A 27,482-nucleotide genomic window follows, 5' to 3' on the forward strand; every position below is an offset into this window, starting at 1 on the left:
CTTCCTGGCGCTTCCATGCGCACACCTCTCCCCCTGTATCGTCCCGCAGGTCCGGGTCGGCGGGTGGAAATTCGGCTTTTGGTGGGTGGGCGCCGGAAATTTAGTCCCCGGCTTTTGCTGGTACTAGGCCGCAGGTGAAAGTCCCGCCTCCGGAGTGTGTCTGCCTCTGGTTCCGCCCCTACGAGCAGAGCGCGCTTTTTTGAAGATAGGGAGTGTCAGCATATCAGAGGATCTGTTTCTTCTACGTTGTTCCGCAGAATCCAGGGACACAGGACTGGGGTAAGTGTTACTCTCCCCAGTCTGACAGCTTTCCTCTCTCTCTATCTCTCTCTATATCTCTCTCTCTATATCTCTCTCTATATCTCTCTCTATATCTCTCTCTCTATATCTCTCTCTCTATATCTCTCTCTATATCTCTCTCTATATCTCTCTCTATATCTCTCTCTCTATATCTCTCTAGCTCTATCTCTCTCTATATCTCTCTAGCTCTATCTCTCTCTCTATATCTCTCTAGCTCTATCTCTCTCTCTATATCTCTCTAGCTCTATCTCTCTCTATATATCTCTCTCTATCTTTCTTTCTCTTTCTCTCTCTATCTATCTTTGTTTCTCTCTCTATCTATCTTTCTTTCGGTTCCCTGAAAAATGCCCACAGGAAAATTCCCCACACGGAAAATTCCCCACACGGAAAATTGTCAATTACAGCATCACAAAAGTTTCAGATCTATGATATTTCAGGTGCAAGGTGAGGATGTTCACATAATATGTGATCAACTTGTGATTTACAGTTGACCTAGTGCAAAACTGCAAAAATGATGATCTGTGGTTTGCAGCAGTCTGTCATTCTCAGCACTAGATAGATCTAGTCTGCTCTCATCTCTCACTGATTCTGCCTTACTCCTCCCACCAGCCCAGAATAGCAGCACATGCAGAACCAGCAGCAGTGTGATCCAGAGGAGCCATCACTGCTATCAGTACTCACAAAAGAATCACTGCTGCTGGCAGAGATATTTGGTCCTGGAAGCCCAGAAGGCACAGCAGAAAGGTGAGATTCTGTCACTTGTACCACTTTGTGTTCTTGCTGAGAATGTATGATATGCTTTTGCAGTGGAGTCCGATGGGCCCCAGTGCGAAATTTGACCCTTCGCCCCCCCACACACACACACATTGGTCAGATGTATGGGCCCCTGTAGTGTTCTAAATTCTATAAACACGTATGAATTGCCCCCCTCCCCCTTCATTATGTAGTAATGTCCCCCATACTGGTACATATGCCCATCATCCTGGTGAATATGTCTGCATCCTGGTATATATGTCCTAATGCTGGTGATTTACAGTACAATGTAAATCAATGTGAAAAAAAAAAGCTGTGCACATGGTGCAGAAAAATCTGCGCAGAAATGCTGCAGATTTCAAAGAAGTGCATGTCACTTCTTTTGTGCGTTTCTGCAGCGTTTCTGCACCCCTCCATTAATAGAAATCTGCAGTGGTAAAATCTGCACAAAAAAATGCATAAAAAACGCACTAAAAACGCATAAAAAACGCACCTGTGGATTCTGCCAGGAGATGCAGATTTAGTGCAGAAAATTCTGCACCACATTTCCTACGTGTGCACATAGCCTAGGATTGGGGACCACGTAAACCAGGATAGGGACATATATACCAGAAAGGGGGCATAAATACCAGGATGGAGATCATGTGGACCATACATACTACCGTGTTTCCCCGATAGTAAGACAGCGTCCTACATTCTTTTACCACTCAAAAGTCCCACTATGTCTTACTTTCGGGGGGGTGTCTTACATTGGAAAAAAAACCTGTGTGGTCGCTGGAGAGCTGTCACACAGACAGCTCTCCAGCGACCAACTATGCGAAGTCCCCTGGTAACCAGGGTAAACATCGGGTTACTAAGCGCAGGGCCGCGCTTAGTAACCCGATGTTTACCCTGGTTACCAGTGTAAATGTAAAAAAAAAAAAAAAAAGTGTGGTGTCATATCTTGTTTTTTCCAGAGGTGATTTTGGAGTTTTTGGGCTGTCGGGACAGAATACAGTGGCTCTTCCTTTGCCTTTTGGTGATTTTAATCCTTCAGAAAGATACTGTTGACTTCCATCTCCAAGTTCTAATCGTCGCTTCGCCGGAGGGCGCCCCAGTGCAGGCTGCAGTAGGCCGGCTCTGGCGGCGGGTCCATGCGGGGTGGAGTAGATGAAGCTGGCCGCTGCTTGCTGCTCCGGAGCGCACAGTCCGTGCGGGGGATGGTGCACCGGGCCGGGGGAGGACAGGATGTGCAGGTATCCGCCGCCTTCTGCGCCAACCACAGCGCCGCCCCCGGCCACAAACCCCCCGGAGAAGCTGGAGCATTTGTCGGGGAGCAGCAGCTGGTCGTGCCCGAGGTGGCTTCCCTTTCTCATAGTACAGAGCCGCCGCCGCCTTCTCCGCTCTCCTCTTTGTGGCCCCAGTAATCCGAGCTGGGGCCCGAGCACACACAGCCGTACAATCCGCCTCCCCCGGTGCTCGATAGCCCTCCGACGAGCTCACCTCAGCACCGAGGGGACCTGCTCTAACTGCAGCCCCGGCTATTTGTAGGGTGCAGGCCGGGCAGTGCGGATTACTGGGGCCACAGGGAGGAGAGCGGAGAAGGCGGCGGCTCTGTACTATGAGAAAGGGAAGCCACCTCGGGCACGACCAGCTGCTGCTCCCCGACAAATGCTCCAGCTTCTCCGGGGGGTTTGTGGCCGGGGGCGGCGCTGTGGTTGGCGCAGGAGGCGGCGGATACCTGCACATCCTGTCCTCCCCCGGCCCGGTGCACCATCCCCCGCACGGACTGTGCGCTCCGGAGCAGCAAGCAGCGGCCAGCTTCATCTACTCCACCCCGCATGGACCCGCCGCCAGAGCCGGCCTACTGCAGCCTGCACTGGGGCGCCCTCCGCCGAAGCGACGATTAGAACTTGGAGATGGAAGTCAACAGTATCTTTCTGAAGGATTAAAAACACCAAAAGGCAAAGGAAGAGCCACTGTATTCTGTCCCGACAGCCCAAAAACTCCAAAATCACCTCTGGAAAAAACAAGATATGACACCTCACTTTTTTTTTTTTTTTTTACATTTACACTGGTAACCAGGGTAAACATCGGGTTACTAAGCGCGGCCCTGCGCTTAGTAACCCGATGTTTACCCTGGTTACCAGGGGACTTCGCATAGTTGGTCGCTGGAGAGCTGTCTGTGTGACAGCTCTCGAGCGACCACACAGGTTTTTTTTCCAATGTAAGACACCCCCCCGAAAGTAAGACATAGTGGGACTTTTGAGTGGTAAAAGAATGTAGGACGCTGTCTTACTATCGGGGAAACACGGTAGTATGTATGGTCCACATGATCTCCATCCTGGTATTTATGCCCCCTTTCTGGTATATATGTCCCTATCCTGGTTTACGTGGTCCCCAATCCTAGGCTATGTGCACACGTAGGAAATGTGGTGCAGAATTTTCTGCACTAATTCTGCATCTCCTGGCAGAATCCACAGGTGCGTTTTTTTATGCGTTTTTAGTGCGTTTTTTATGCGTTTTTTTGTGCAGATTTTACCACTGCAGATTTCTATTAATGGAGGGGTGCAGAAACGCTGCAGAAACGCACAAAAGAAGTGACATGCACTTCTTTGAAATCTGCAGCATTTCTGCGCAGATTTTTCTGCACCATGTGCACAGCTTTTTTTTTTCACATTGATTTACATTGTACTGTAAATCACCAGCATTAGGACATATATACCAGGATGCAGACATATTCACCAGGATGATGGGCATATGTACCAGTATGGGGGACATTACTACATAATGAAGGGGGAGGGGGGCAATTCATACGTGTTTATAGAATTTAGAACACTACAGGGGCCCATACATCTGACCAATGTGTGTGTGTGTGTGGGGGGGGGCGAAGGGTCAAATTTCGCACTGGGGCCCATCGGACTCCACTGCAAAAGCATATCATACATTCTCAGCAAGAACACAAAGTGGTACAAGTGACAGAATCTCACCTTTCTGCTGTGCCTTCTGGGCTTCCAGGACCAAATATCTCTGCCAGCAGCAGTGATTCTTTTGTGTGTACTGATAGCAGTGATGGCTCCTCTGGATCACACTGCTGCTGGTTCTGCATGTGCTGCTGTTTTGGGCTGGTGGGAGGAGTAAGGCAGAATCAGTGAGAGAAGAGAGCAGACTAGATCTATCTAGTGCTGAGAATGACAGACTGCTGCAAACCACAGATCATCATTTTTGCAGTTTTGCACTAGGTCAACTGTAAATCACAAGTTGATCACATATTATGTGAACATCCTCACCTTGCACCTGAAATATCATAGATCTGAAACTTTTGTGATGCTGTAATTGACAATTTTCCGTGTGGGGAATTTTCCGTGTGGGCATTTTTCCTGTGTGCATTTTTCATGTGGGCAATTTTCCTGTGTGCAATTTTCCTGTGTGCATTTTTCTGGTCACCCTTTCTTTCTCTTTCTCTCTCCCTGCTATATCTAATCTAGAATGGGGATTCTTTCAGCAGTAGGCCCACCATTTCTAGAAGGACCAAGAGCCATACGGTATTATATACCTCATGTTTTACCTGTTGATCTGCTTTTCCGCATGCCCAGAGCAACCGGTTCTGTGAGGCCTGCGATTCTGAGCGTGGTCAGTAGCCCTCCCCTGCGACTGAGCCCAGTGTGTCGGGTCCCCCTGCAATGGGCCCTGTCTCTGTAGCAATCTATGGTGTCGCTAACTAGAGCAATCAAGTCCCTTCAGGCCCCAGATAGGGGTAGGGACAGTGGTTTGCCTGTCTAGGAGGAATCCATCTCACAGGAACCTCCTGCCTGCAGGGGCCGCTCTTTCTCTAAGCAGACGCTGGGAAAACGAACCCACACAGCGTCCTCTGGTCCGTCTGGTGCCTCGGCATCCATGAGTTCTGTCTCTCGCTCTCCCTCTCCAGGAGAGGTTAGTGAACAAAACTCGTATTACGATTCGAAGGGTCCCTCAATTTAGAGGCACCTAATTACCAGGAGACAATTGACAGCCTCATTGAGGCAGTCAACCAAACCCTGATTATAGATGATGAATCCACCTTGGCCTCTGGTCATAAGGTGTCATTTAAACGGACAAAACAGTCTCATAGAGTATTTTGCACTCACCCACAGTTTGAGGATATAGTGCAAAGTCACAGGGAGCGACCCGACAAGCGGTTCTCTGGTTAGAGGACCCTGAACACAAGATATCCTTTCGCTCCTGAACTCCGTAAGAAGTGGGCAGAATCCCCTTCGGTGGATCCTCCCATGTCACGATTGGCTTCTAAAACTTTGTTATCCCTCGCTAATGGTTCTTCTATTAAGGATCCAACTGATCGACTCATTGAGAGCCTGGCTCGCTCAGTTTTTGAAGCTTCAGGTTCAGCCCTTCCGCCCTTTTTTGCGGCACCTTGGGTAGCTAAGGCCATGATATCCTGGTCAGTCACTGAATAAAACCCTGCAGGATAAGGACCTGCCATCAGAAGTGGCCGAAATCTCAAATCAGATCGCTCTAGCGGGAGACTATTTGATTAATGCATCTTTGGATGCGGCGAACTGCGTAGCACTGCCGCAAACGCAATTTCGATTAGGAGTGCTCTATGGTTGAGGACATGGCAGGCAGATTCAACCTCAAAAAAGTCCCTTACTTCTTTGCCCTATCAGAGTGGCCGGTTATTCGGTGAAAAATTAGATCAACTAATTTCTGACGCCACGGGGGGAGGGGGGGGGAGAGCAACTTCCTCCCGCAGCAAAGGATTCAGCAGCCATTTCGTCATCGTTTTCAGGCACGGTTTAGGTCCTTTCGAAACCCGGGGTGGACCGCGGTGGCCGATCCCGTCAGTTCATGTCGGCCTAATCAGAACAGGAATCATCAGATCTCATACAGAACCAACCCGTTGGGCAGGATGCGGTCCCAGCAGCCAAGATCTAGAGGATCTAGGCCCTCAGATTCTCATCCAAATGACTGGAGGCAGTCTCCGGTCGTCGCCAGCAAAGTGGGCGGCCGCCTACTCTGGTTTTGTCAAGTCTGGCTCGTCTTCATACACGATAGATGGGTAAGAGAGCTGGTGTTCTCAGGGCACAAGGCCGTCCACATTCCGGGCGAGGAGAACTGGGCGTCGGATTTCCTCAGCCGACAGGGTCTGGCATCCGGGGAGTGGTCGCTTCACCCCAATGTTTTTCAAAAGATTTGCCAACACTGGGGGACCCCGGACATGGACCTGATGGCCTCCAGGGTAAACACCAAAGTGCCCTGGTTTGTTACCTGATACCGGGATCCACAGGCAATCACCGTAGATGCGTTAGTCCTACCTTGGAACCAGTTTCACCTCCCATACCTGTTTCCTCCTCTACCACTGCTCCCAAGGATCATCAAAAAGATCAAGATAGAGGGAGTCCCAGCAATTCTGGTTGCTCCAGATTGGCCTCGACTATCTTGGTACGCAGATCTTGTACAGCTGCTCACCGAGACTCCTTGGCGGCTGCCAGAGCACGTGGATCTTTTCTCCCAGGGCCCGATCTACCATCAGAGCTCAGGCGCCCTGTGTTTAACAGCCTAGCCATTGAATCTTGGATTCTAACCCAGGCCGGGTTCTCCCAGAAGGTGGCCGGTAATTTGATTAGTGCCCGGAAGCCCGTCTCAGCACGTATCTACCATCACACCTGGAAGGTCTTCTTTGCATGGTGAAGAGAGCGCTGTTATTCCCTGCTTTTTCTCCATCCCCAACATTTTAGCGTTCCTCCAAACCGGCCTGGATTCGGGTCTAGCACCAAGTACCCTCAAAAGACAGATATCGGCCTTGTCTGTCCTTTTTCAGCGCAGGATCGCTACCAATTTACAGGTGAAAACCTTCATACAAGGCGTTGCTCACAAGGTACCGCCTTACAAGGCCCACCTGGACGCTTGGGACCTTAACCTGGTCCTATGGGTCTCCTGCAGGAATCTCCATTCGAGCCTCTTCAGGACATTTCCTTGACATACCTTTCCTGAAAGGTAGTATTTCTAGTGGCCATAACATCCATCAGTCGGGTCTCGGAGCTGGCGGCTCTATCCTGCCGAGCTCTGTTTTTGCTTTTTCATCAGGATAAGGTGGTGCTTAGGCCAGCAACCCCTTTTTTTGCCAAAGGTTGTTTCCTCGTTCCACATGAACGAGGACATTGTCTTACCTTCGTTTTGCCCGGTGCCAACGCACCGTGTGGAAAGGGCTTTCCATACGCTAGATCTAGTGAGAGCTCTCAGGAGATATGTGTCTCGGACGGCATCCTTTCGGCAGACAGACACACTGTTCGTCCTCCCCAAGGGTCGCAGGAAGGGACTCACGGATTAAAAATTGACCATAGCCAGGTGGATACGGTTGACTATCCAGGAGTCCTACCGCATCAGAGGCACAGTCGTTCCGACTGGGATCAGGGCACACTCCACTCGGGCAGTGGGTGCTTCCTGGGCTCTTCGGCATCAGGCATCAGCGGAACAGGTTTGCAAGGCGGCGACCTGGTCTAATCTACACACTTTCTCTAAACACTATAATCTCCATATTCAGGCTTCAGCGGATGCAAGTCTGGGTAGGAGGATTCTCCAGGCAGTGGTAGCACATCTATAGGCAATAGGTGCTCAGGCATTATACCGTGGAGTCGGTTTCCCACCCAGGGATTGCTTTAGGACGTCCCACAGTCCTGTGTCCCCCAATGAGACGAAGGAGAAATATGGATTTTTGTGTTACTCACCGTAAAATCCTTTTCTCCGAGACGCTCACTGGGGGGCACAGCACCCACCCTACTAGCCAGATGGCTTCTTCTTTATTATTTGGTGTTTTTGTTTCTAGACATGTTGCACCTGTGTTAAAGCTGATTTATTTTTTTTGTTGTTCTCATACTGCTTTTCTGCACCAAACTGTATTAGCCTGCGGCCAGTGTCAGGGTGTATACGGCGGAGTAGGAGCTAACTTTTGTTATGTTTACTTAGTGTCAGCCTCCTGGCAGCAGTAGCATACACCCACAGTCCTGTGTCCCCCAATGAGCGTCTCGGAGAAAAGTATTTTACTGTGAGTAACTCAAAAATCCAAATCAGAGACACATTGCGAAATGAGCTTAAATTTGTCTTTCTCACTTTTCTGTTCTGCACCATTCTTTGTCTCTACCTATAGCTTTTTTTTCCCATGTACTGTACATTTCATTTAGAGAATCTGTCAGCAGGATTTTGCCGAGTAAACTACAGACAGTGTCAGGTTGGCCCTGTTCTACTGATTAAAATTATACCTGGGGTGAAGAAATCGTCTTGTGGTTCTTGTGTAATCAGTGTTAGAAGCTTTCAGTTAATGATAAGCCTGTGCTCTGGGGTGAGTCTGTAGGCTGAGTTTTATCTTGCTCTAGGCCAGAGAAGCCAAGGAAAGACCTGCCCAGAGGCCGCCCGAAGCACAAAACATGTTCCTCATGATAGAAATACAGAGAGACAGACTGTTTGTGCCAGGGCTTTGGAGTCAGTAAGCCAAACCTCCGACTCCTCAATTTCCATGACTCCGACTCCACCAAAATGTTCTACAACTTCACGACTCCAACTCCACAACACTGGTTTGTGCTTTGGGGTGGCTTGTGGATAGGTCTTTCCTTGGTTTCTCTGGCCGCCTACAGTCCCGCCCCAGAGCACAAGAATCTCACTAACTTAAAAATTTTAACACTGATTATACAAGAACCACAAGACTGATTTTTTTTTATTTTTTTTTCACCCCAGGTATCATTTTAATCAGTATAACAGGGCCAACGTGACAGTGTTTGTAGTTTACTTGGCAAAATCCTGCTGACCGGTTCGCTTTAAGTCACTATAAACATCCACTGTATTTGGTGTTGACAGATTACTGCATAATAACATTATTCTTATTCTCTGCCTATAGAAATTATACCTAAATCACATAACAGATATGTTCCTTCTTTTTCTTCAATCCAACAGCTTTGACCTCCTACAATCCAATGGCCCTGGCGCTGAATGACATGCTAAAGCAGCAGCTATTCCTCACACGGTCATTTGTAGACATGGCTGAACAGCTATATCTTTCCACTGTGAGGTCCCTAGAGAATGAATTATATTGCTATACCACACTGGAGAACACTAAGGAGGTAACAATGATAGACCTTACTCTTTATATATTTATTCAGTAAAAGCCGATTACTGTAAATCAGGCTTTAATGTCTATAAAGTTATAGATGTATAATTCTTTGTGCTTGCCCTGCTATTGACAACATGCTTGATGATTTTATTTTTTTTTTTCTTCTCTCTCGTTCCAAGAGGTGTAACTTTTTTAAATTTTTCCTTTAACGTAGCTGTGTGAGGGCTTGTTTTTCAGGGACAAGTTGTAGTGCATGACACCATTAGGGTTAGACATTTATCATATGACTAGATGGTTTCTAACGCATCAGGTATTCTAGAATATGCATGTCCACGTAGTATGTTGCCCAGCCACGTAGTATATTGCCCAGCCACGTAGTATATTGCCCAGCAGTATACACCACAGAGCCACGCAGTATATTGCACAGCCACGTAGTATGTAGTATATTGCCCAGTCATGTAGTATATTGCCCAGTCACGTAGTATATAGCACAGCCCATGTAGTATATAGCACAGCCCACGTAGTATATTGCCCAGCCCATGTAAGCAGTATATAGCAGCCTTGTAGTATATAACATTGCCCACGCAGTATATAGCAGCCACGTAATATATAGCACAGCCCACGCAGTACACAGCCCACATAGTATATAACACTGCCTATGTAGTATATAGCAGCCACGCGGTATCTAACAGCCCACGTAGTATACAGCAGTGTGGGCACCATATCCCTGTTAAAAAAATAATTAAAATAAAAAATAGTTATATACTCACCCCTGGGATCCACCGAAGCTCCGCCGAGCCGCTCGCGCCGGGCCGCCATCTTCCGTTCCCAGGATGCATTGCGAAATTACCCAGATGACTTAGCGGTCTCGCGAGACCGCTAAGTCTTCTGGGTAATTTCGCAATGCATGGCCGGGAACGGAAGTTGGCGGCCAGCGCGAGCGGCTCGGCGGACAACGGAGGGTGAGTATAGCAGGTTTTTTTGTTTTTTATTATTTTTAACATTACATTTTTTTACTATTGATGCCGCATAGGCAGCATCAATAGTAAAAAATTGGGGACACACAGGGTTAATAGCAGCGGTTACGGAGGGCCGGCATTAACCTTGTGTGAGCGGTGACCGGAGGGGAGTATGCGGGCGCCGGGCACTGACTGCGGGGAGTAAGGAGCGGCAATTTTCTTCCGGACTGTGCGCGTCGCTGATTGGTCGTGGCTGTTTTGCCGCGACCAATCAGCGACTTGGATTTCCATGACAGACAGAGGCTGCGACCAATGAATATCCGTGACAGACAGACAGACTGTGCCCGTCGCTGGATTTCCAGGACAGACAGACGGAAGTGACCCTTAGACAATTATATATATACTAGATTGTGGCCCGATTCTAAAGCATCGGGTATTCTAGAATATGCATGTCCCGTAGTATATGGACAATGATGATTCCAGAATTCGCGGCAGACTGTGCCCGTCGCTGATTGGTCGAGGCAACCTTTATGACATCATCGTCGCCATGGCAACCATTATGACATCTACGTTGATACTGTGCCCGTCGCTGATTGGTCGAGGCCTGGTGGCCTCGACCAATCAGAGACGCGGGATTTCCAGGACAGAAAGACAGACAGACAGACAGACGGAAAAACCCTTAGACAATTATATATATAGAAGATAGATGAAGTGAAAAATGTAAATGCAAAATCATTCCAAATGAGGTGAAATTATGAAAAAAACCCAAAAAAAAAAACCTCAGTTCCAACATTCTTTTTTGGTTATTCTTTTTGCAGGAAAAATAACCCGGCGGCATCATTCTCCAGGTCATTACGATTACAGTGATACCAAACCTGTACATTTTTTCCTGTGATAGAGACTGAAGATTTATTTATTTTTTTAAGAAAAAAAAAAGTTTGTGTTAACATTTTACAGAACCCATAATGTTCTAAGGGTATGTGTACACGCTGCGGATTTTGCTGCGGATCCGCAGCGGTTTCCCATGAGTTTACAGTACAATGTAAACCTATGGGAAACCAAATCCGCAGTGCACATGCTGCGGAAAAAAACGCGCGGAAACGCAGCGGTTTATTTTCCGCAGCATGTCAATTCTTTGTGCGGATTCCGCTGCGGGTTTGCACCTGCTCCAATAGAAATCTGCAGGTGAAAACCTGCAAAAGAAACCGCGATAAATCCGCAGTAAAAACCGCAGCGGTTTTTCACTGCGTATTTTGCAAATCCGCTGCGGAAAATTCCGCAATGGAATCCGCAGCGTGTGCACATGGCCTAATTTTTCCATGAAATTATTTATGAGGGCTTGTTCTTTTGCATGCTAAGCTGTAGTTTTTCAATAGTATTATTTTTTGATTAACTTTTTATTAGACTTTTTGGGTGTGGTGATTGTAGCAGAAAAAGAAAAAAAAGTACCTTGTGGATTAAATAATTTTTATATTTTCCTAGGTCTAACAGACACGCAAGCACCAAATACGCCTTTTTTTTTTTTTTTTTTTGGTTTGTTATAATGTCTCTGTTTTTAAATGTGGAGTTATTTCAATGTTTTGTTTTTTTTAATATTTATGTTTGTTTATGTCTTACATTGCTCTTCATGTGCCCTTTCTACCCAATCTTGGCAATGGGCACTCGATGATGCTTCCCATCAGGATTTCGTGACTTTAACTCCTTCAGCCCCCAAACCTGTTTTTACCTTCATGACCAGGCCAAATTGTACAATTCTGACCACTGTCACTTTGTGGTAATAACTATGGAACGCTTCAACTGATCCTGCTGATTCTAAGATTTTTTTCATGACCTATTGTACTGCATGATCGTGGTAAAATTTCTTCGATACGGCTTGCGTTTATTTGTGAAACAAAAAAAATTAATTTTGGTGAAAATTTTTAAAAATGTAGCAATTTTTACGCCCTTAAATTAGAGTTATGTCACACAAAATAGTCAATAAATAACATTTTCCCACATGTCTACTTTATATCCGCACAATTTTTTAAACATTATTTTTTTCTGTTAGAAATAATAATGATAATTTTTATTTATATAGCGCCAACATATTCCGCAGCGCTTTACAACTTATAGAGGGGACTTGTACAGACAATAGACATTACAGCATAACAGAAATCACAGTTCAAAACAGATACCAGTAGGAATGAGGGCCCTGCTCGCAAGCTTACAAACTATGAGGTTAAAAATGACCAGCGATTTTACTTTTTTTTTTTTCTTTTTTTTTTTTTTCCCTTTCAACAAAATTTGCAAAACCATTATTTAGGAGCCATATTACATTTGAAGTGACTTTGATGGGTCTATATGACAGAAAATACCCAAAAGTGACACCATTCTAAAAACTGCAACCCTCAAGGTGCTCAAAATCACATTCGGTAAGTTTATTAACCCTTCAGGTGCTTTACAGGAATTTTTGAAATGTTGAGGGAAAAAATAAACGTTTAACTTTTAGACCTCAATTTTTATTTTTTTTTATTCTCACAAGGGTACCAGGAAAAAATGGACCCCAAAATTTGTTGTGCAATTTTTTCTGAGCATGCCAATACTTCATATGTGAGGGAAAACCACTGTTTAAATGCATGGCAGGGCTTGGAAGGGAAGGAGCTCTATTTGACTTTAAGTGAATGCAAAATTTGCTGGAGTAATTAGCAGATGCCATGTCGCGTTTGGAGAGCCTCTGATGTGCCTAATCAGTGGAAACCCCAACACAAATGACCCTGGAAACTAGAACCATTACGGAACTTATCAAGATTTGTGGAGAGCACCTTGAACCCCCAGGTGCTTCACAGAAGTTTTATAACATTTAGCCATGAAAATAAAACAACATTTGTGATTTATCAAAATGTTGTATTAGCCCCAATTGTTTTCATTTTAACAAGGATAGCAGGAGAAAATAGACCCTAACATTTTTTGTTTTGGAGAACACCGATACCCCATATGTGTTCGAAAACTACTTTTGAGGCACAGTGCAAAGCTCAGAAGGGAAGAAGAGCCATATTGGAGTTCAGATGTTGCTGTACCGGTTTGAGGGTGCCATTTCCACTGACTGAGCCCCTGAGGTGACAGAACAGCAGAAACCTCCCACATCTGACCTCCGTTTAAAAACTACACTCCTCAATTGATTGATCCAGGGGTGATTGATCACATTGACACCACATGTGCCTCACATAATTTTATACTATTGGGCGATGAAGAAAAAAAGTAATTACATTTTTACCACCAAAATGTTGTTTGACTCCTGTAGCACAGATTTTCCTAGAACAGTTTGCGGACTCCATATACAGAGCCCCTAAGTGCTAGAAGAGCGTATCCCCCTCAAGTGACCCCAGTTTGGAACTTGTACCCCTTTGGGAGTTCATCTACAGGTATAGTGACGATTTTGACTCTGGGTGTTTTCCAGAAACAAGCAGTAGTGGATGTTCCTGAGTGAAAATTCCAAACTGCTGTTGTAATGACCAGAACATTGTAGTGACCAGAACATTGTGCCCAGTCTAGTGCTTCCGAAGACATGTACCCATAAATTAGGCGGGCTCTCATCGCTACAGAAATGCCCAACATGTGGACACTAAAAGTGATTTACGCACACTGTGGGGCTCAGAAGGGATAGGGGCATTTGGATTTGGGAGTGCAGAATTTACTGATTTTCTTTTGGGGGGCAAGGAGCTATTTTGCTTTCCCATAGTCTTTTTACTACCAGTAACATGTAAGCATGTTTCCTTTTGTGGATTGATTTGAAGCTTTTGTTTGGAACATCTTATGTAACATTTGGGATCACATTTATTCAGCACTCTACTCTGAGCACTTACATCAGGGTGGCCATAGAAATCTCCGACTGACATGATTCAGATGAAACCCCTGAGGGATCCATTCACTATAATGTGGCAGCAGAGTTACTATAGTTCCCCTTCTGCATAGAGGCCAGAAGAAGTCCAAACTGTGGTCGACTGCACTTTTATGCACACCTAAAAAGATTGACACCACCGGATCATAGGCCAGACAGCGTCGACAGTACCTCCATCTTCCTCATTATAGGGAATCTTCTGCCAGGGGTTCTGTCTGAATCACGTATTTCAGAAATTTACATGGAAACTCCGGTATAAGCGCTCAGCGCAGAACACAGAATAGATGTGAGCTGAACCTTACTGTGATCTTTGGGAGGCAGAATGAACAAATCAACAACAGGTGAAGAATTGGTTTTATTTAATTTTTACGCCATTCCTCGTGCGGTTTAAGTGATTAGACGACTTTATTCTTCGGGTCTGTGCAATTACAGCAATACCAGATTTATTTTTTTTTAATGTTTGGCTGCTGTCACATATTAAAAGATGCTTTTTTTTCTGCAGTATATTTTGAGAGCTATAACTTCAATTATCAATTATCAAACTACAATTTTTCCTACAGTGTCATGTGACGGCTTGTGTTTTGCGGGACAAGCTAATGTTTTTATTGGTGCCATTTTCAGGCATTTGACTTTTTTCATTGCTTTGTATTCCAATTTTTGGGAGGCAGAATGACAAACATCAGCCATTCAGGAATTATTTTGGGGGATTTTTTTATGCATCACAGCACACCTGAGAGAGGGATCCGCCTGGCCAGGAAAGTAAACCTACTTAAACATAAAGGCAGAACCTCTCCCCCCTTCAGTTGGGTTACAGAGCATGAGTGGACCTCCTTGTTAATTTACGTACATAACCATCACCACATTATAGAACACCCAAACTATAGTGCACACCCATAAGGTGAAAAGGGGGGGGAATATACCGCGGCTGTCATGGATTTTGCAAAAAATTGCTACCTGTAAGTAACCTTGATGTTTTCCCTTCCCCATGACCGCACACCTGAGATTTCTGGAGAATTGAAACGCCTTTGGGAGGGACCGCCTCTTGCAGCACCCTCCTACCAAAGGTCAAGTTAGCTAAGGAGGACATATTCTGTCTGCAGTAGTTAAAATAGGTAGATGGTGAAGACCAGGTAGCAGCCTTACAGATCAATTGATACCTCCGCCTTTTCTGCCTAGAAGGTTGCCACAGCTCTGGTGGAGTGAGCCTTGATGCCTTCAGTAACCAGAGCACCACTCATAGTGTAAGATAAACTAATGGCCTCCCTGATCCATCTGGCAATGGTACCCTTGGATAACCCTTACCCCTTTCTGCTACCCTGAAAGGCTACAAATAGGGACTAGTCCTTCCTCCACTGACTGGTCATGGAAATATACTCCAACAGGGACCTCCTTATGTCTAAGTTATGTAATCTTTCCTCTCCTGGATTCCTTGGGTTGTTACAAAAGGAGGGCAAAGTAATCTCTTAGCTCCTATGGAAGTTAAGAGCCACTTTGCGAAGATGGGCCGGTCAGGCCTTAGTACAATCCTATCCTCATACTTCTGTGTATAGGGGGGACATATAGAAAGGGCCTGTATATCGCTCACCCTGCGGGTCGATGTCAGAGCACCAGTAAAATGGTCTTAAGTGTGTGTTTGACGCAGATGCGCAGCGTCAAACACACAGCGTCCAGATGTTACAGCATAGTGGAGGGGATTTTATCAAATCCCGTCTCCACTATGCGTGGTAACACGCACCCGGCGGCCCTGCGATTCCGGACATGCAGCACGTCTTTTTAAGATCGCAGCATGTCCGTTTACCTTGCGGCGACGCTGCGCCACCGCAAGGTAAACCAAAGGGCCCTATGTGTGGGGTGCGATGATGCCGGATGTGTGCAATGAACACATCCGGCATCATCGCGTCACAGAAGGGGTCGGAGCGGGTTTGCTGCTCCGTCGAAACCGCCGGCCATCCTGAAGGTGGAAACGTACCCTAAGGGCTCAAATGGGTCTTTAATTAGCTCCTCTAGTGCTAGGTTCAGATCCCATGCTGGAATTTTCGGGACTATAACCGGTCTGACCTACCGCAGGATTTTATAAACCGTGATACCCATCTATTTGCCTCCAGATGATAATTATATAAGGCGCCCAAGGGCGAGACTTATACCCTGAGCGTGTTAGTTGCTAACCCCATCTCCAGTTCTGATTGCAGAAACTCTAGAATGGACCTCACTGGAGCCTTATCCCCTATAAGCTGCCCTGAAAATTCAAAAAATCTTACATGTCCTGTTGTAAATTCTTGATGTTATCAGCTTCCTACTTCTTAACAGGGTGAAACCAGTAATGCCCTCTCAAATTCCATGCTGCTAGATGGAAGCCCTTCACTTGAGCGTGGCATAGTGGGTGAGAAGGTCTGGGATCTCTGGCAGGATCCATGGATCTGATACTGACATTAATCTTAGAAGGGAAAACCGTGGTATCTTCGGCCACAATGGAGCAATCAGAATTAGAGACTACAATGCCCTGAACAGTAACACGGAGGACCGTGAAAACAGGAAACCGATGAAGAGCAAAAAAGATCCTCCACATACAACGTAATAAACAAAAATATTTAGCTTTATTAAATAAATATAATAAAAACATAGAAAGGGGATGAGCACACTTAACTGTCCAAAAACGAAAAAAACACAATTCCCAAGAATAGAAATCCTATTGACTGGTATAAAGTGCACTAAACATATAAGATCATTTATTAGAAATTATGTTGAAATATTGTATAGCCCCAGTGTTAGGGAAGGCGGAACGCACCGAGTAAATATGGAGATAATATTGGTGCGGTCCACCGTGCAGGAGTGGAACCTGCTGCTAGTAAATGGCAGCACTATATGGCGGTATTATGCCTGAACAGACACGGGTTCCGTCACCCTGTCTGTATAGAAGCGAACTCTGTTGCTTCACAGAGTCGCCGGGATAAAAGATAATGCTGTACCCTGTTAACCTCACAGAGGGTCACAGCTCTCTAACCGAGCAGGTAGCATATAGTGGTCACACAGTCAGCAACAGCACTCAAAAAACTCCTCTCCGGAGGTGCCGGAATTCTAGTGGCTATACAGCCGACCCTGAGAACATGATGACAGCAACCACAAAAGTAGCTAAGCTAAGCTAAGCTAAGCTACACGGTGGCGCAGTGGTTAGCACTGCAGCCTTGCAGTGCTGGAGTCCTGGGTTCAAACCCCACCAAGGACAACATCTGCAAAGAGTTTGTATGTTCTCTACGTGTTTGCTTGGGTTTCCTCCGGGTACTCCGGTTTCCTCCCACATTACAAAGACATACTGATAGGGAATTTAGATTGTGAGCCCCAACGGGGACAGCGATGATATTGTGTGCAACCTGTAAAGCGCTGCGGAATATGTTAGCGCTATATAAAAATAAAGATTATTATTATTATTATAAGCTCATACACACATGAACTTAAGTTGATACTAGAGCATGGCCGTGCGGCCATGCGAACCTTTTATAGAGGAAGCTCTCCAGGACCTTCCTAGTGGTCCAATAGGAACTGCTTCAGGACCTGAGCATGTGACTCCAGACCTCCAATGAGAGGTCGTCCCTTGGGCATGCCCAGTAGAGTTAAAGCAGGAGCATCTGCTCGCCGCAGAGCAGTGCTGGTTACAATGGCTAAGTCTGGAAGATCAGCAGTAACCAAGCGCATAGTATCTGCCCGAGCCAGACGCTGGGACCGACGTCTCCGCTGAGCAGGTTCCACTGCGGCTGGAGAAGAATGGGAGACCGCAGTGGAGGTGGTTCGAGAATCCCCCTGTTCAGCGGCGGGAACTCGACATCTAACACCCAGTTGTAGAGTTCACAAAATTGTATGTTTATAAAAAAAAAAAAAAAAAAGTGTATATATATATATACACACACACACACACACACACACACACACACACACACACGGGCAAAAAAGTATTTAGTCACCAATAGTGCAAGTTCCACCACTTAAAAAGATGAGAGGCGTCTGTAATTTACATCATAGGTAGACCTCAACTATGGGAGACAAACTGAGAAAAGAAAATCACATTGTCTGTTTTTTTAATCATTTTATTTGCATATTATGGTGGAAAATAAGTATTTGGTCAGAAACAAACAATCAAGATTTCTGGCTCTCACAGACCTGTAACTTCTTCTTTAAGAGTCTCCTCTTTCCTCCACTCATTACCTGTAGTAATGGCACCTGTTTAAACTTGTTATCAGTATAAAAAGACACCTGTGCACACCCTCAAACAGTCTGACTCCAAACTCCACTATGGTGAAGACCAAAGAGCTGTCAAAGGACACCAGAAACAAAATTGTAGCCCTGCACCAGGCTGGGAAGACTGAATCTGCAATAGCCAACCAGCTTGGAGCGAAGAAATCAACAGTGGGAGCAATAATTAGAAAATGGAAGACATTCAAGACCACTGATAATCTCCCTCGATCTGGGGCTCCACGCAAAATCCCACCCCGTGGGGTCAGAATGATCACAAGAACGGTGAGCAAAAATCCCAGAACCATGCGGGGGGACCTAGTGAATGAACTGCAGAGAGCTGGGACCAATGTAACAAGGCCTACCATAAGTAACACACTACGCCACCATGGACTCAGATCTTGCAGTGCCAGACGTGTCCCACTGCTTAAGCCAGTACATGTCCGGGCCCGTCTGAAGTTTGCTAGAGAGCATTTGGATGATCCAGAGGAGTTTTGGGAGAATGTCCTATGGTCTGATGAAACCAAACTGGAACTGTTTGGTAGAAACACAACTTGTCGTGTTTGGAGGAAAAAGAATACTGAGTTGCATCCATCCAACACCATACCTACTGTAAAGCATGGTGGTGGAAACATCATGCTTTGGGGCTGTTTCTCTGCAAAGGGGCCAGGACGACTGATCCGGGTACATGAAAGAATGAATGGGGCCATGTATCGTGAGATTTTGAGTGCAAACCTCCTTCCATCAGCAAGGGCATTGAAGATGAAACGTGGCTGGGTCTTTCAACATGACAATGATCCAAAGCACACCGCCAGGGCAACGAAGGAGTGGCTTCGTAAGAAGCATTTCAAGGTCCTGGAGTGGCCTAGCCAGTCTCCAGATCTCAACCCTATAGAAAACCTTTGGAGGGAGTTGAAAGTCCGTGTTGCCAAGCGAAAAGCCAAAAACATCACTGCTCTAGAGGAGATCTGCATGGAGGAATGGGCCAACATACCAACAACAGTGTGTGGCAACCTTGTGAAGACTTACAGAAAACGTTTGACCTCTGTCATTGCCAACAAAGGATATATTACAAAGTATTGAGATGAAATTTTGTTTCTGACCAAATACTTATTTTCCACCATAATATGCAAAATGATAAAAAAAACAGACAATGTGATTTTCTGGATTTTTTTTTCTCAGTTTGTCTCCCATAGTTGAGGTCTACCTATGATGTAAATTACAGACGCCTCTCATCTTTTTAAGTGGTGGAACTTGCACTATTGCTGACTGACTAAATACTTTTTTGCCCCACTGATATATATATATATATATATATATATATATATATATATATATATATATATATAGATAGATATTTATATAGATATATATATATATATATATATTTATATTTTTATATATATATTTATATTTTTATATATATATTTATATTTTTATATATATATATTTATATTTTTATATATATATTTATATTTTTATATATATATATTTATATTTTTATATATATATATTTATATTTTTATATATATATATATATATATATATTTTTATATATATATATATATATATATATTTTTATATATATATACATATATATTTATATATATATATATATTTATATATATATACTCTGCTCAAAAGAATAAAGGAAACACTAAAATACCGCATCCTAGATATCACTGAATGAAATATTTCAGTTGCAAATCTTTATTCATTACTAGTGATAAGCGAATATATTCGTTACTCGAGATTTCCCAAGCACGCTCGGGTATCCTCCGAGTATTTTTTAGTGCTCGGAGATTTAGTTTTCATCGCCGCAGCTGAATGATTTACATCTGAGGTAGCGGTCCTGCTGCTTGGTTGTTGCCCTCCTACGGCCCCCTCCACGTCTCCTGGTGTACTGGCCTGTCTCCTAGTAGCGCCTCCAGCCTCTGGCCACTACGCTGGCAGACACAGCAAACCTTACCACAGCTCGCATAGATGTGCCATCCTGCATTAGCTGCACTACCTGAGCCACTTGTGTGGGTTGTAGAGTCCGTCTCATGCTACCACGAGTGTGAAAGCACAACCAACATTCAAAAGTGACCAAAACATCAGCCAGAAAGCATTGGTACTGAGATGTGGTCTGTGATGCCCACCTGCAGAACAACTCCTTTATTGAGTGTGTCTTGATAATGGCCAATAACTTCCATCTGTTTTCCAATCAATTTCACATGCTGTTGTGCAAATGTAATAAAGTGTTGCTTCCCAAGTGAACAGTTTGATTTGACAGAAGTTTAATTTACTTGGAGTTATATTCCAAGTATTCCCTCTACTTTCTTTGAGCAGTGTGTGTGTGTGTGTGTGTGTGTGTGTGTGTGTGTGTGTGTGTGCATGTATGTATGTGTGTGTGTGTATATATATATACATACATATCTCTCTCTCTCTGTGTGTGTGTGTGTGTGTGTGTGTGTGTGTGTGTGTGTGTGTGTGTGTGTGTGTGTGTGTGTGTGTATATGTATGTATATATATATATATATATATATATATATATATATATATATATATATATATATATATATATATATTCTACATGCATATATATCTAATATATAAAGCTGTGTGTGTGTGTGTCCGGGATTGGCATCTGCACCGTCGCAGCTACAGGCACAACATTTTGCACAGTCACACGTCTGGACCCCGAGAGCGTCATACGCTATGTTGTGAGGCGAAATTTTAACCCCGCGCGTTCCAATTTACCAAACAATTTGGCCCCTATCTACATATAGGGGGAAAAAGGCAGCTGCCAGATGTGAACGAAGGGGACTTAAAGAACAAGAGCGATGGCGCCAAAGAGTATATACCGTACAGTTGCTAAGGTGGGGCCCCGACATGGGATACTCGCCACACATGGGGATATGAACACACACAAAATGCGCCACACACTACCACGTGCTTGAACACATATACCACCCTCAGCACACATTTCACCACACATACACCAACCTCGCCACATAAAAGTCGAAACGCAAAAGTCGCCGCTCAAAACTCGCCACTCACCAAATTCGCCACATGCAAAACTAGGCTCACGCAAAACTCGCCACACGTGCAAAACTCACCTCATGGAAAACTCGCCACACGCAAAACTTGCACACGCAGAAAAATTGCCACATGCACAAAAGTTGCAACACATGCAAAAGTTGCCTCACACAAAACTTGCACATACTCAAAACGCACCACACATAAAACTCGACGCACAAAACACACTAACCTGTCACATGCAACTTGACACACAAAAAGTTGCTACACGCATGTCGCCACACAAAACTCATCTCACAAAAGTCGCTACATGCATGTCACCACACGCAAATCAACACAAACAAATTGACACATGAAACTCGCTCTAAAACACACACAAGTCTGGTATTATCCTTCAAAAATAAAAATCTGAATAATAAGCAGAAAAACTACAAGAGCAACAAATGTACCATATAGGAAATACAGCAGCTGTCAGTCACATGACCTGTCTATTATGTGCATGTGTGAGCTAATATATACTGCCAGGGGGGAGGGCTTCCTGTTGGCTGGGGATTTATCAGGCTGCTAATAGCAACGAATCACAGCTCAGCTTCTACTTTGCTATAGTTAATTAATCTGAGCTCTGATTGGTTAATATAGGCAGGACATTCTCAGTATAGCAAAGCTTGTGTGAGGTAATAGCATGTTGTTAGGATGTGTTGGTGGAAAGGCTGATGTAGACATTACCTCTATGTGAGAGGATATAGAAACTGCCAGTTACAGACTATTTTTACCAGAATAATGCCTCATAAGAAAAGGAATTCCATGGCACGAATGTCAGCTGATGCGAAAAGAAAAGCTGCATTACGGGCCAATGAAAAATGTGAAGACCGAGAAACAAGGCTGACACACATGAGAACAGCAGCTGCTTTCTCAAGAGCCAATGAACTTTCTGAGCAGAGGGAAGCAAAGCTTGCAGACAAGAGAATAAGAGCTGCTTCCTCAAGAGCCAATGAACTTTTTGAGGAGAGGGAAGCAAGGCTTGCAGACAAGAGAATAACAGCTGCTTCCTCAAGAGCCAATGAACTTTCTGAGGAGAGGGAAGCAAGGCTTGCAGACATGAAAACAAGAGCTGCTTCCTGAAGAGCCAATGAACTTTCTGAGGAGAGGGAAGTGAGGCTTGCAGACATGAAAACAAGAGCTGCTTCCTCAAGAGCCAATGATCTTTCTGAGGAGAGGGAAGCAAGGCTTGCAGACATGAAAACAAGAGCTGCTTCCTCAAGAGCCAATGAACTTTCTGAGGAGAGGGAAGCAAGGCTTGCAGACAAGAGAACAAGAACTGCTTCCTCAAGAGCCAATGAATTTTATGAGGAGAGGGAAGCGAGGCTTGCAGACATGAAAACAAGAGCTGCTTCCTCAAGGGCCAATGAGTCATCTCAGCAGAGAGAAGGCCGACTTGCCGCTAAGAGAATTGCTATTTCTTCCACCAGGGCACAGGAAATGGTTGGAGATTTGAAACATGCTGCCTTTTGTTACCAGTCAGAAATAAACTATCAGGATAATCCTAAAGTTCAGATAGGAAAAATGGATGTGGTCTGCATGTACTGCAGTGCCCTAAAATGGAAAGATGAACCGCCAGGTTTATGCTGTGCAAATGGCAAGATAAAACTTCCACCTCTCCTGTCACCACCAGATCCCCTAAAGTCTCTGATGACGGGTACCAGTACAATATCAAAGCATTTCTTGGACAACATCAGGAAGTACAACTCCTGCTTCCAAATGACATCATTTGGTGCAACAAAAGAAATGTTTACAACAGGATTTATGCCGACATTTAAAGTTCAAGGACAGGTTTACCACTCAATTGGCTCACTGCTTCCATTACAAGGAGAAGAACCTCAATTTCTTCAACTCTTCTTCATGGGAAATGCAGAAGCAGAGGCTCAGCGGAGATGCTCTTTAATTCCTAACACTCGCCTTGATATTGTCACTAATTTGCAGCAGTTCCTTCACTCCAACAATCCATATGTTCAACTTTTCAAGACTGCACTTGAATGCATGCCAAATGACGATTACAAGGTTGTCATTCGAGCTGACAAAACACCACAAGGTGAGCATCAGCGACGTTTCAATGCTCCCACATTTGATGATGTAGCAATCTTGATTGTAGGCAATGATTTTCAAAGCCGTGACATTGTGCTTCAGAAAAGGAACAATAGTTTGCAACGAGTAGCAGAAACTCACAGGTCCTATGATGCACTGCAATATCCAATCATCTTTTGGCAGGGACAGGATGGCTATCACTTTGGAATACCTCAGACAGATCCTACAACAGGCAACCGTTCAGGAAAAAAAGTGTCTGCCATGGACTTCTATGCATATAGGATCATGACAAGATTTGCAGAGGAAAATCACATCTTGAAATGTAAACACCTCTTCCACCAATTTATTGTTGACATGTATGCAAAGATTGAGAGTGAACGTCTTTTATATATCCGACTAAATCAAAAGAAGCTCAGGGCAGAGGAATATATTCACCTTAGAGATGCTGTTGCAAATGATGCTGATCCAAAAGAGTTGGGGAAAATGGTTATTCTTCCATCAACTGTCACTGGAAGCCCACAACACATGCATGAATACACACAGGATGCAATGACTTATGTGAGAAAGTATGGCCGTCCAGATCTTTTCATCACCTTTACTTGCAATCCTGCCTGGGAGGAAATTGGAGGGCACCTGTTGCAGGGCCAAAAAACAGTGAATCGCCATGACCTTATTGCTCGGGTTTTCAAACAGAAACTTTCAAAAATGATTAGTCTCATCACAAAATCACATATTTATGGTGAGACGCAGTGCTGGATGTATTCAGTTGAATGGCAAAAAAGAGGCCTTCCTCACGCCCACATCTTGATCTGGCTGAAGCAAAAAATACAGCCTACCGAAATTGACAATATCATCAGTGCCGAATTGCCAGACCTTCAGATTGACCCATTGCTGTTTGACACCATCACAAAAAACATGATCCATGGTCCGTGTGGGAGTCTCAACAAAAATTCTCCCTGTATGATTGATGGCAGGTGTTCAAAGCATTACCCACGATCCCTGGTTCAGGAAACCCAAACAGGACAAGATGGATATCCAGTCTACCGAAGAAGAAAGCCAGGGGATGGTGGTTTCACAGCAAAGCTCAAAATGCGTGTTGGATCATCACTCCAAGAGATAGAAATTGACAACAGGTGGGTAGTGCCTTACAACCCTTTGCTCTCAAAAATTTTCCAGGCCCACATAAATGTCGAATCTTGCCACTCTTTGAAATCAATCAAGTATATCTGCAAATATGTCCACAAAGGAAGTGATCAAGCAGTTTTTGAACTCCAGAAAAATGGACCTATTATTGATGAAGTGGAGGCATTCCAGATGGGCAGGTACATAAGCAGCAATGAAGCTGTTTGGAGAATACTAGGATTCTCCATTCATGAGCGCTACCCACCAGTTGTGCATCTGAGTGTGCACTTGGAAAATGGACAGAGAATTTATTTTAACCCAGCAAACTTGCAGCAGCAGCTCCTAACACCACCTAAGACCACCCTCTTGGCATTTTTTGAGCTGTGTCAACAAGACCCTTTTGCAAAAACAATTCTCTACTGTGATTTACCAAAGTACTACACTTGGAATGCCTCCAGAAAAACACTGGAACGGAGGAAATGGGGGCTTGATATTGAAGGCTATCCAGGGGTGAAAGCAACTGATACGCTTGGTCGCGTCTACACTGTTCATCCGTCAAATGCAGAGTGCTTCTACCTGCGCATGTTACTTCATGTTGTCAAAGGCCCTACATCATTTTCTGACTTGAAGACCGTCGGAGGTCATGTGTGTGAAACATTCAGGGAAGCTTGCCAAAGAAAAGGACTTCTGGAAAATGATGGACACTGGGACATGACCCTCAGTGAAGCAGCAGCCACACAAACCCCAAAGTGACTAAGACACCTCTTTGCGATTATTCTAACAACCTGTAGCATTTCAAATCCTCTTGAGATTTGGACAAAGTACAAAACTGATCTCAGTGAGGACATCCTCATGCAGATTAGAAGGGAAAATCCTCAGCAACTCATCAACTTCACTGAGGAAATGTTCAATGAAACTTTAATGCTCCTTGAAGATCAGTGCATAGCGATGTCAGGAAAAGCCTTACAGTTGCTTGGTTTGCCTGCTCCAAAAAGAAATCCTGAAGGCATCCAAACGTGTAGGGAGATTTTCATAGAAACAAACTACAATATTGATGAACTGACAGCATGTGTGTCTCAGAACGAGCCAATATTGGTACCAGATCAAAGGGACGCCTATAATTATATTTTAAGTTTCAGTGAAACCAACAAAGGTGGGATTGTCTTCCTTGATGCTCCAGGTGGAACAGGAAAGACATTTGTAATCAACTTGCTCCTGGCAAAATTTCGACAACAAAAAAAGATTGCACTTGCAGTGGCATCTTCTGGAATTGCAGCTACGCTTTTAAACGGTGGCAGGACAGCACATTCGACATTCAAACTACCACTTAACCTGTCTCATAGTGACAGCCCTGTGTGTAATATTGCCAAGGGATCAGGACTGGCCAAATTGCTTCAAAAATGCAGTGCCATCATTTGGGATGAATGCACCATGTCACACAAAAGGGCTCTGGAAGCAGTGGACAGACTGCTGCAAGACCTGCGTAGCAACAAATATATCATGGGAGGAGTAGTTGTTGTTTTGGCAGGTGACTTCCGCCAAACACTACCTGTTATTCCAAGATCAACCCCTGCAGACGAACTCAATGCCTGTCTCAAAGCACCGTACCTTTGGAGAAAAGTAAAGAAAATTTCACTGAACACAAACATGAGGGTCTACATGACAGGCGATGTTTCTGCTGGACTGTTTTCGAGCCAGCTGTTGAATATTGGAGATGGCAAGGCACCAGTAAACTCAACCACTGGACAGATCACCTTCCCAAGCAACTTTTGTTGCATTGTGACTTCCATTGAGGAGTTGAAAGCAAAGGTTTTTCCAAACATTCAACTCCACTTCAAAAATTCTGGCTGGCTGTGTGAAAGGGCTATTCTAGCTCCCAAAAATGACAGCGTCAACAAGATCAATCTTCAAATTCTAAATCTCCTTCCAGGTGTGTGCACAACTTACAAGTCAGTAGATACAGTAATAGACCCTGCTCAAGCATTATTTTATCCAACTGAGTTCCTCAATTCCTTGGAGCCACAAGGACTTCCTCCTCACAACCTCTTTCTAAAACCTGGAGCACCTATTCTGCTATTGAGAAATTTGGATCCGCCAAAGCTGTGTAATGAAACAAGACTCTTGCTTAAGAACCTGTTTCCACATGTAATTGAGGCAACCATTTTGACAGGATGTGCCACAGGAGAAGATGTTTTCATTCCAACAATTCCTCTCATTCCATCTGATTTGCCTTTTGATTTTAAACGCCTCCAGTTTCCTGTTCGACTGGCATTTGCTATGTCCATCAACAAGGCTCAGGGACAGTCCTTGAAAGTAGTTGGAATCGATATTTACAATCTCCATGCTTTTCTCATGGTCAACTTTATGTGGCCTGTTCAAGAGTTGGTACAGCCAAAAATCTGTTTGTCTTTGCACCTGAAGGAAAAACTAAGAATGTCGTTTATCAAAAGGCTCTCGAATAAGTAGTAGAAGATTACTTCACATTACTTGGCCAATTTAGTTAAATCTGTGTGGAATATCTCTGGTGTTGAAATATATGTTGTAAACTGCTTCTATTAGCTTAGTTTTTGCCTTTTAATAATTACATTTCTATCTATTTGTTTTGTGTTTTTTTGTGCAGAATACATTTTTGTTAACACATTCTATTTTGCGAAGCCGGGTAGTACAGCTAGTATCTATATATATATATATATATATATATATATATATATATATATATATATATATATATATATATATATATATATATATATAATGTCTCTCTCTCTGTCTCTCTCTCTCTCTCTATATATATATATATATATATATATATATATATATATATATATATATATATACTTGAGAAAAGCTCAGTAGAGCTGAAGCGTCGCACAGACATGTGGATTTGAATAAATCCTGCACCTTTTTGAAAATGGAGTGCTGCCTCTCTTTTTGATCTATATTGAATGCTGACGACCAGTGGACGGGTTGCCTGGAGGCTTTGCACCCTAAGATAAGTTACACCAGTGTGCTGTTCCGTTTTTACTATTTATTTATTTATTTATTTATATTTATATATATATAT

At 44.2% G+C, this 27,482-nt stretch overlaps 1 protein-coding gene across 7 annotated transcripts in view; it reads left to right on the forward strand.

The window, feature by feature from the left end:
• C1H19orf44 (chromosome 1 C19orf44 homolog) overlaps positions 1-27,482 on the forward strand; it is a 497,340-nt gene that overhangs the window by 444,418 nt on the left and 25,440 nt on the right. For 5 of the 7 annotated variants that reach the window (XM_077252966.1, XM_077252950.1, XM_077252986.1 and 2 more), the window contains one exon: positions 8,977-9,143. In XM_077252966.1, coding sequence (XP_077109081.1) covers positions 8,977-9,143 — 167 coding nt within the window. Of the gene's footprint in view, positions 1-8,976; positions 9,144-10,910; positions 10,941-27,482 lie in introns of all 7 variants that reach the window. The other 2 variants (XM_077252997.1, XM_077252976.1) reach the window with 1 other exon arrangement.

This window comes from Ranitomeya variabilis, chromosome 1 (assembly GCF_051348905.1).
Source record: "Ranitomeya variabilis isolate aRanVar5 chromosome 1, aRanVar5.hap1, whole genome shotgun sequence".
Classification (NCBI taxonomy): Eukaryota; Metazoa; Chordata; class Amphibia; order Anura; family Dendrobatidae; genus Ranitomeya; species Ranitomeya variabilis.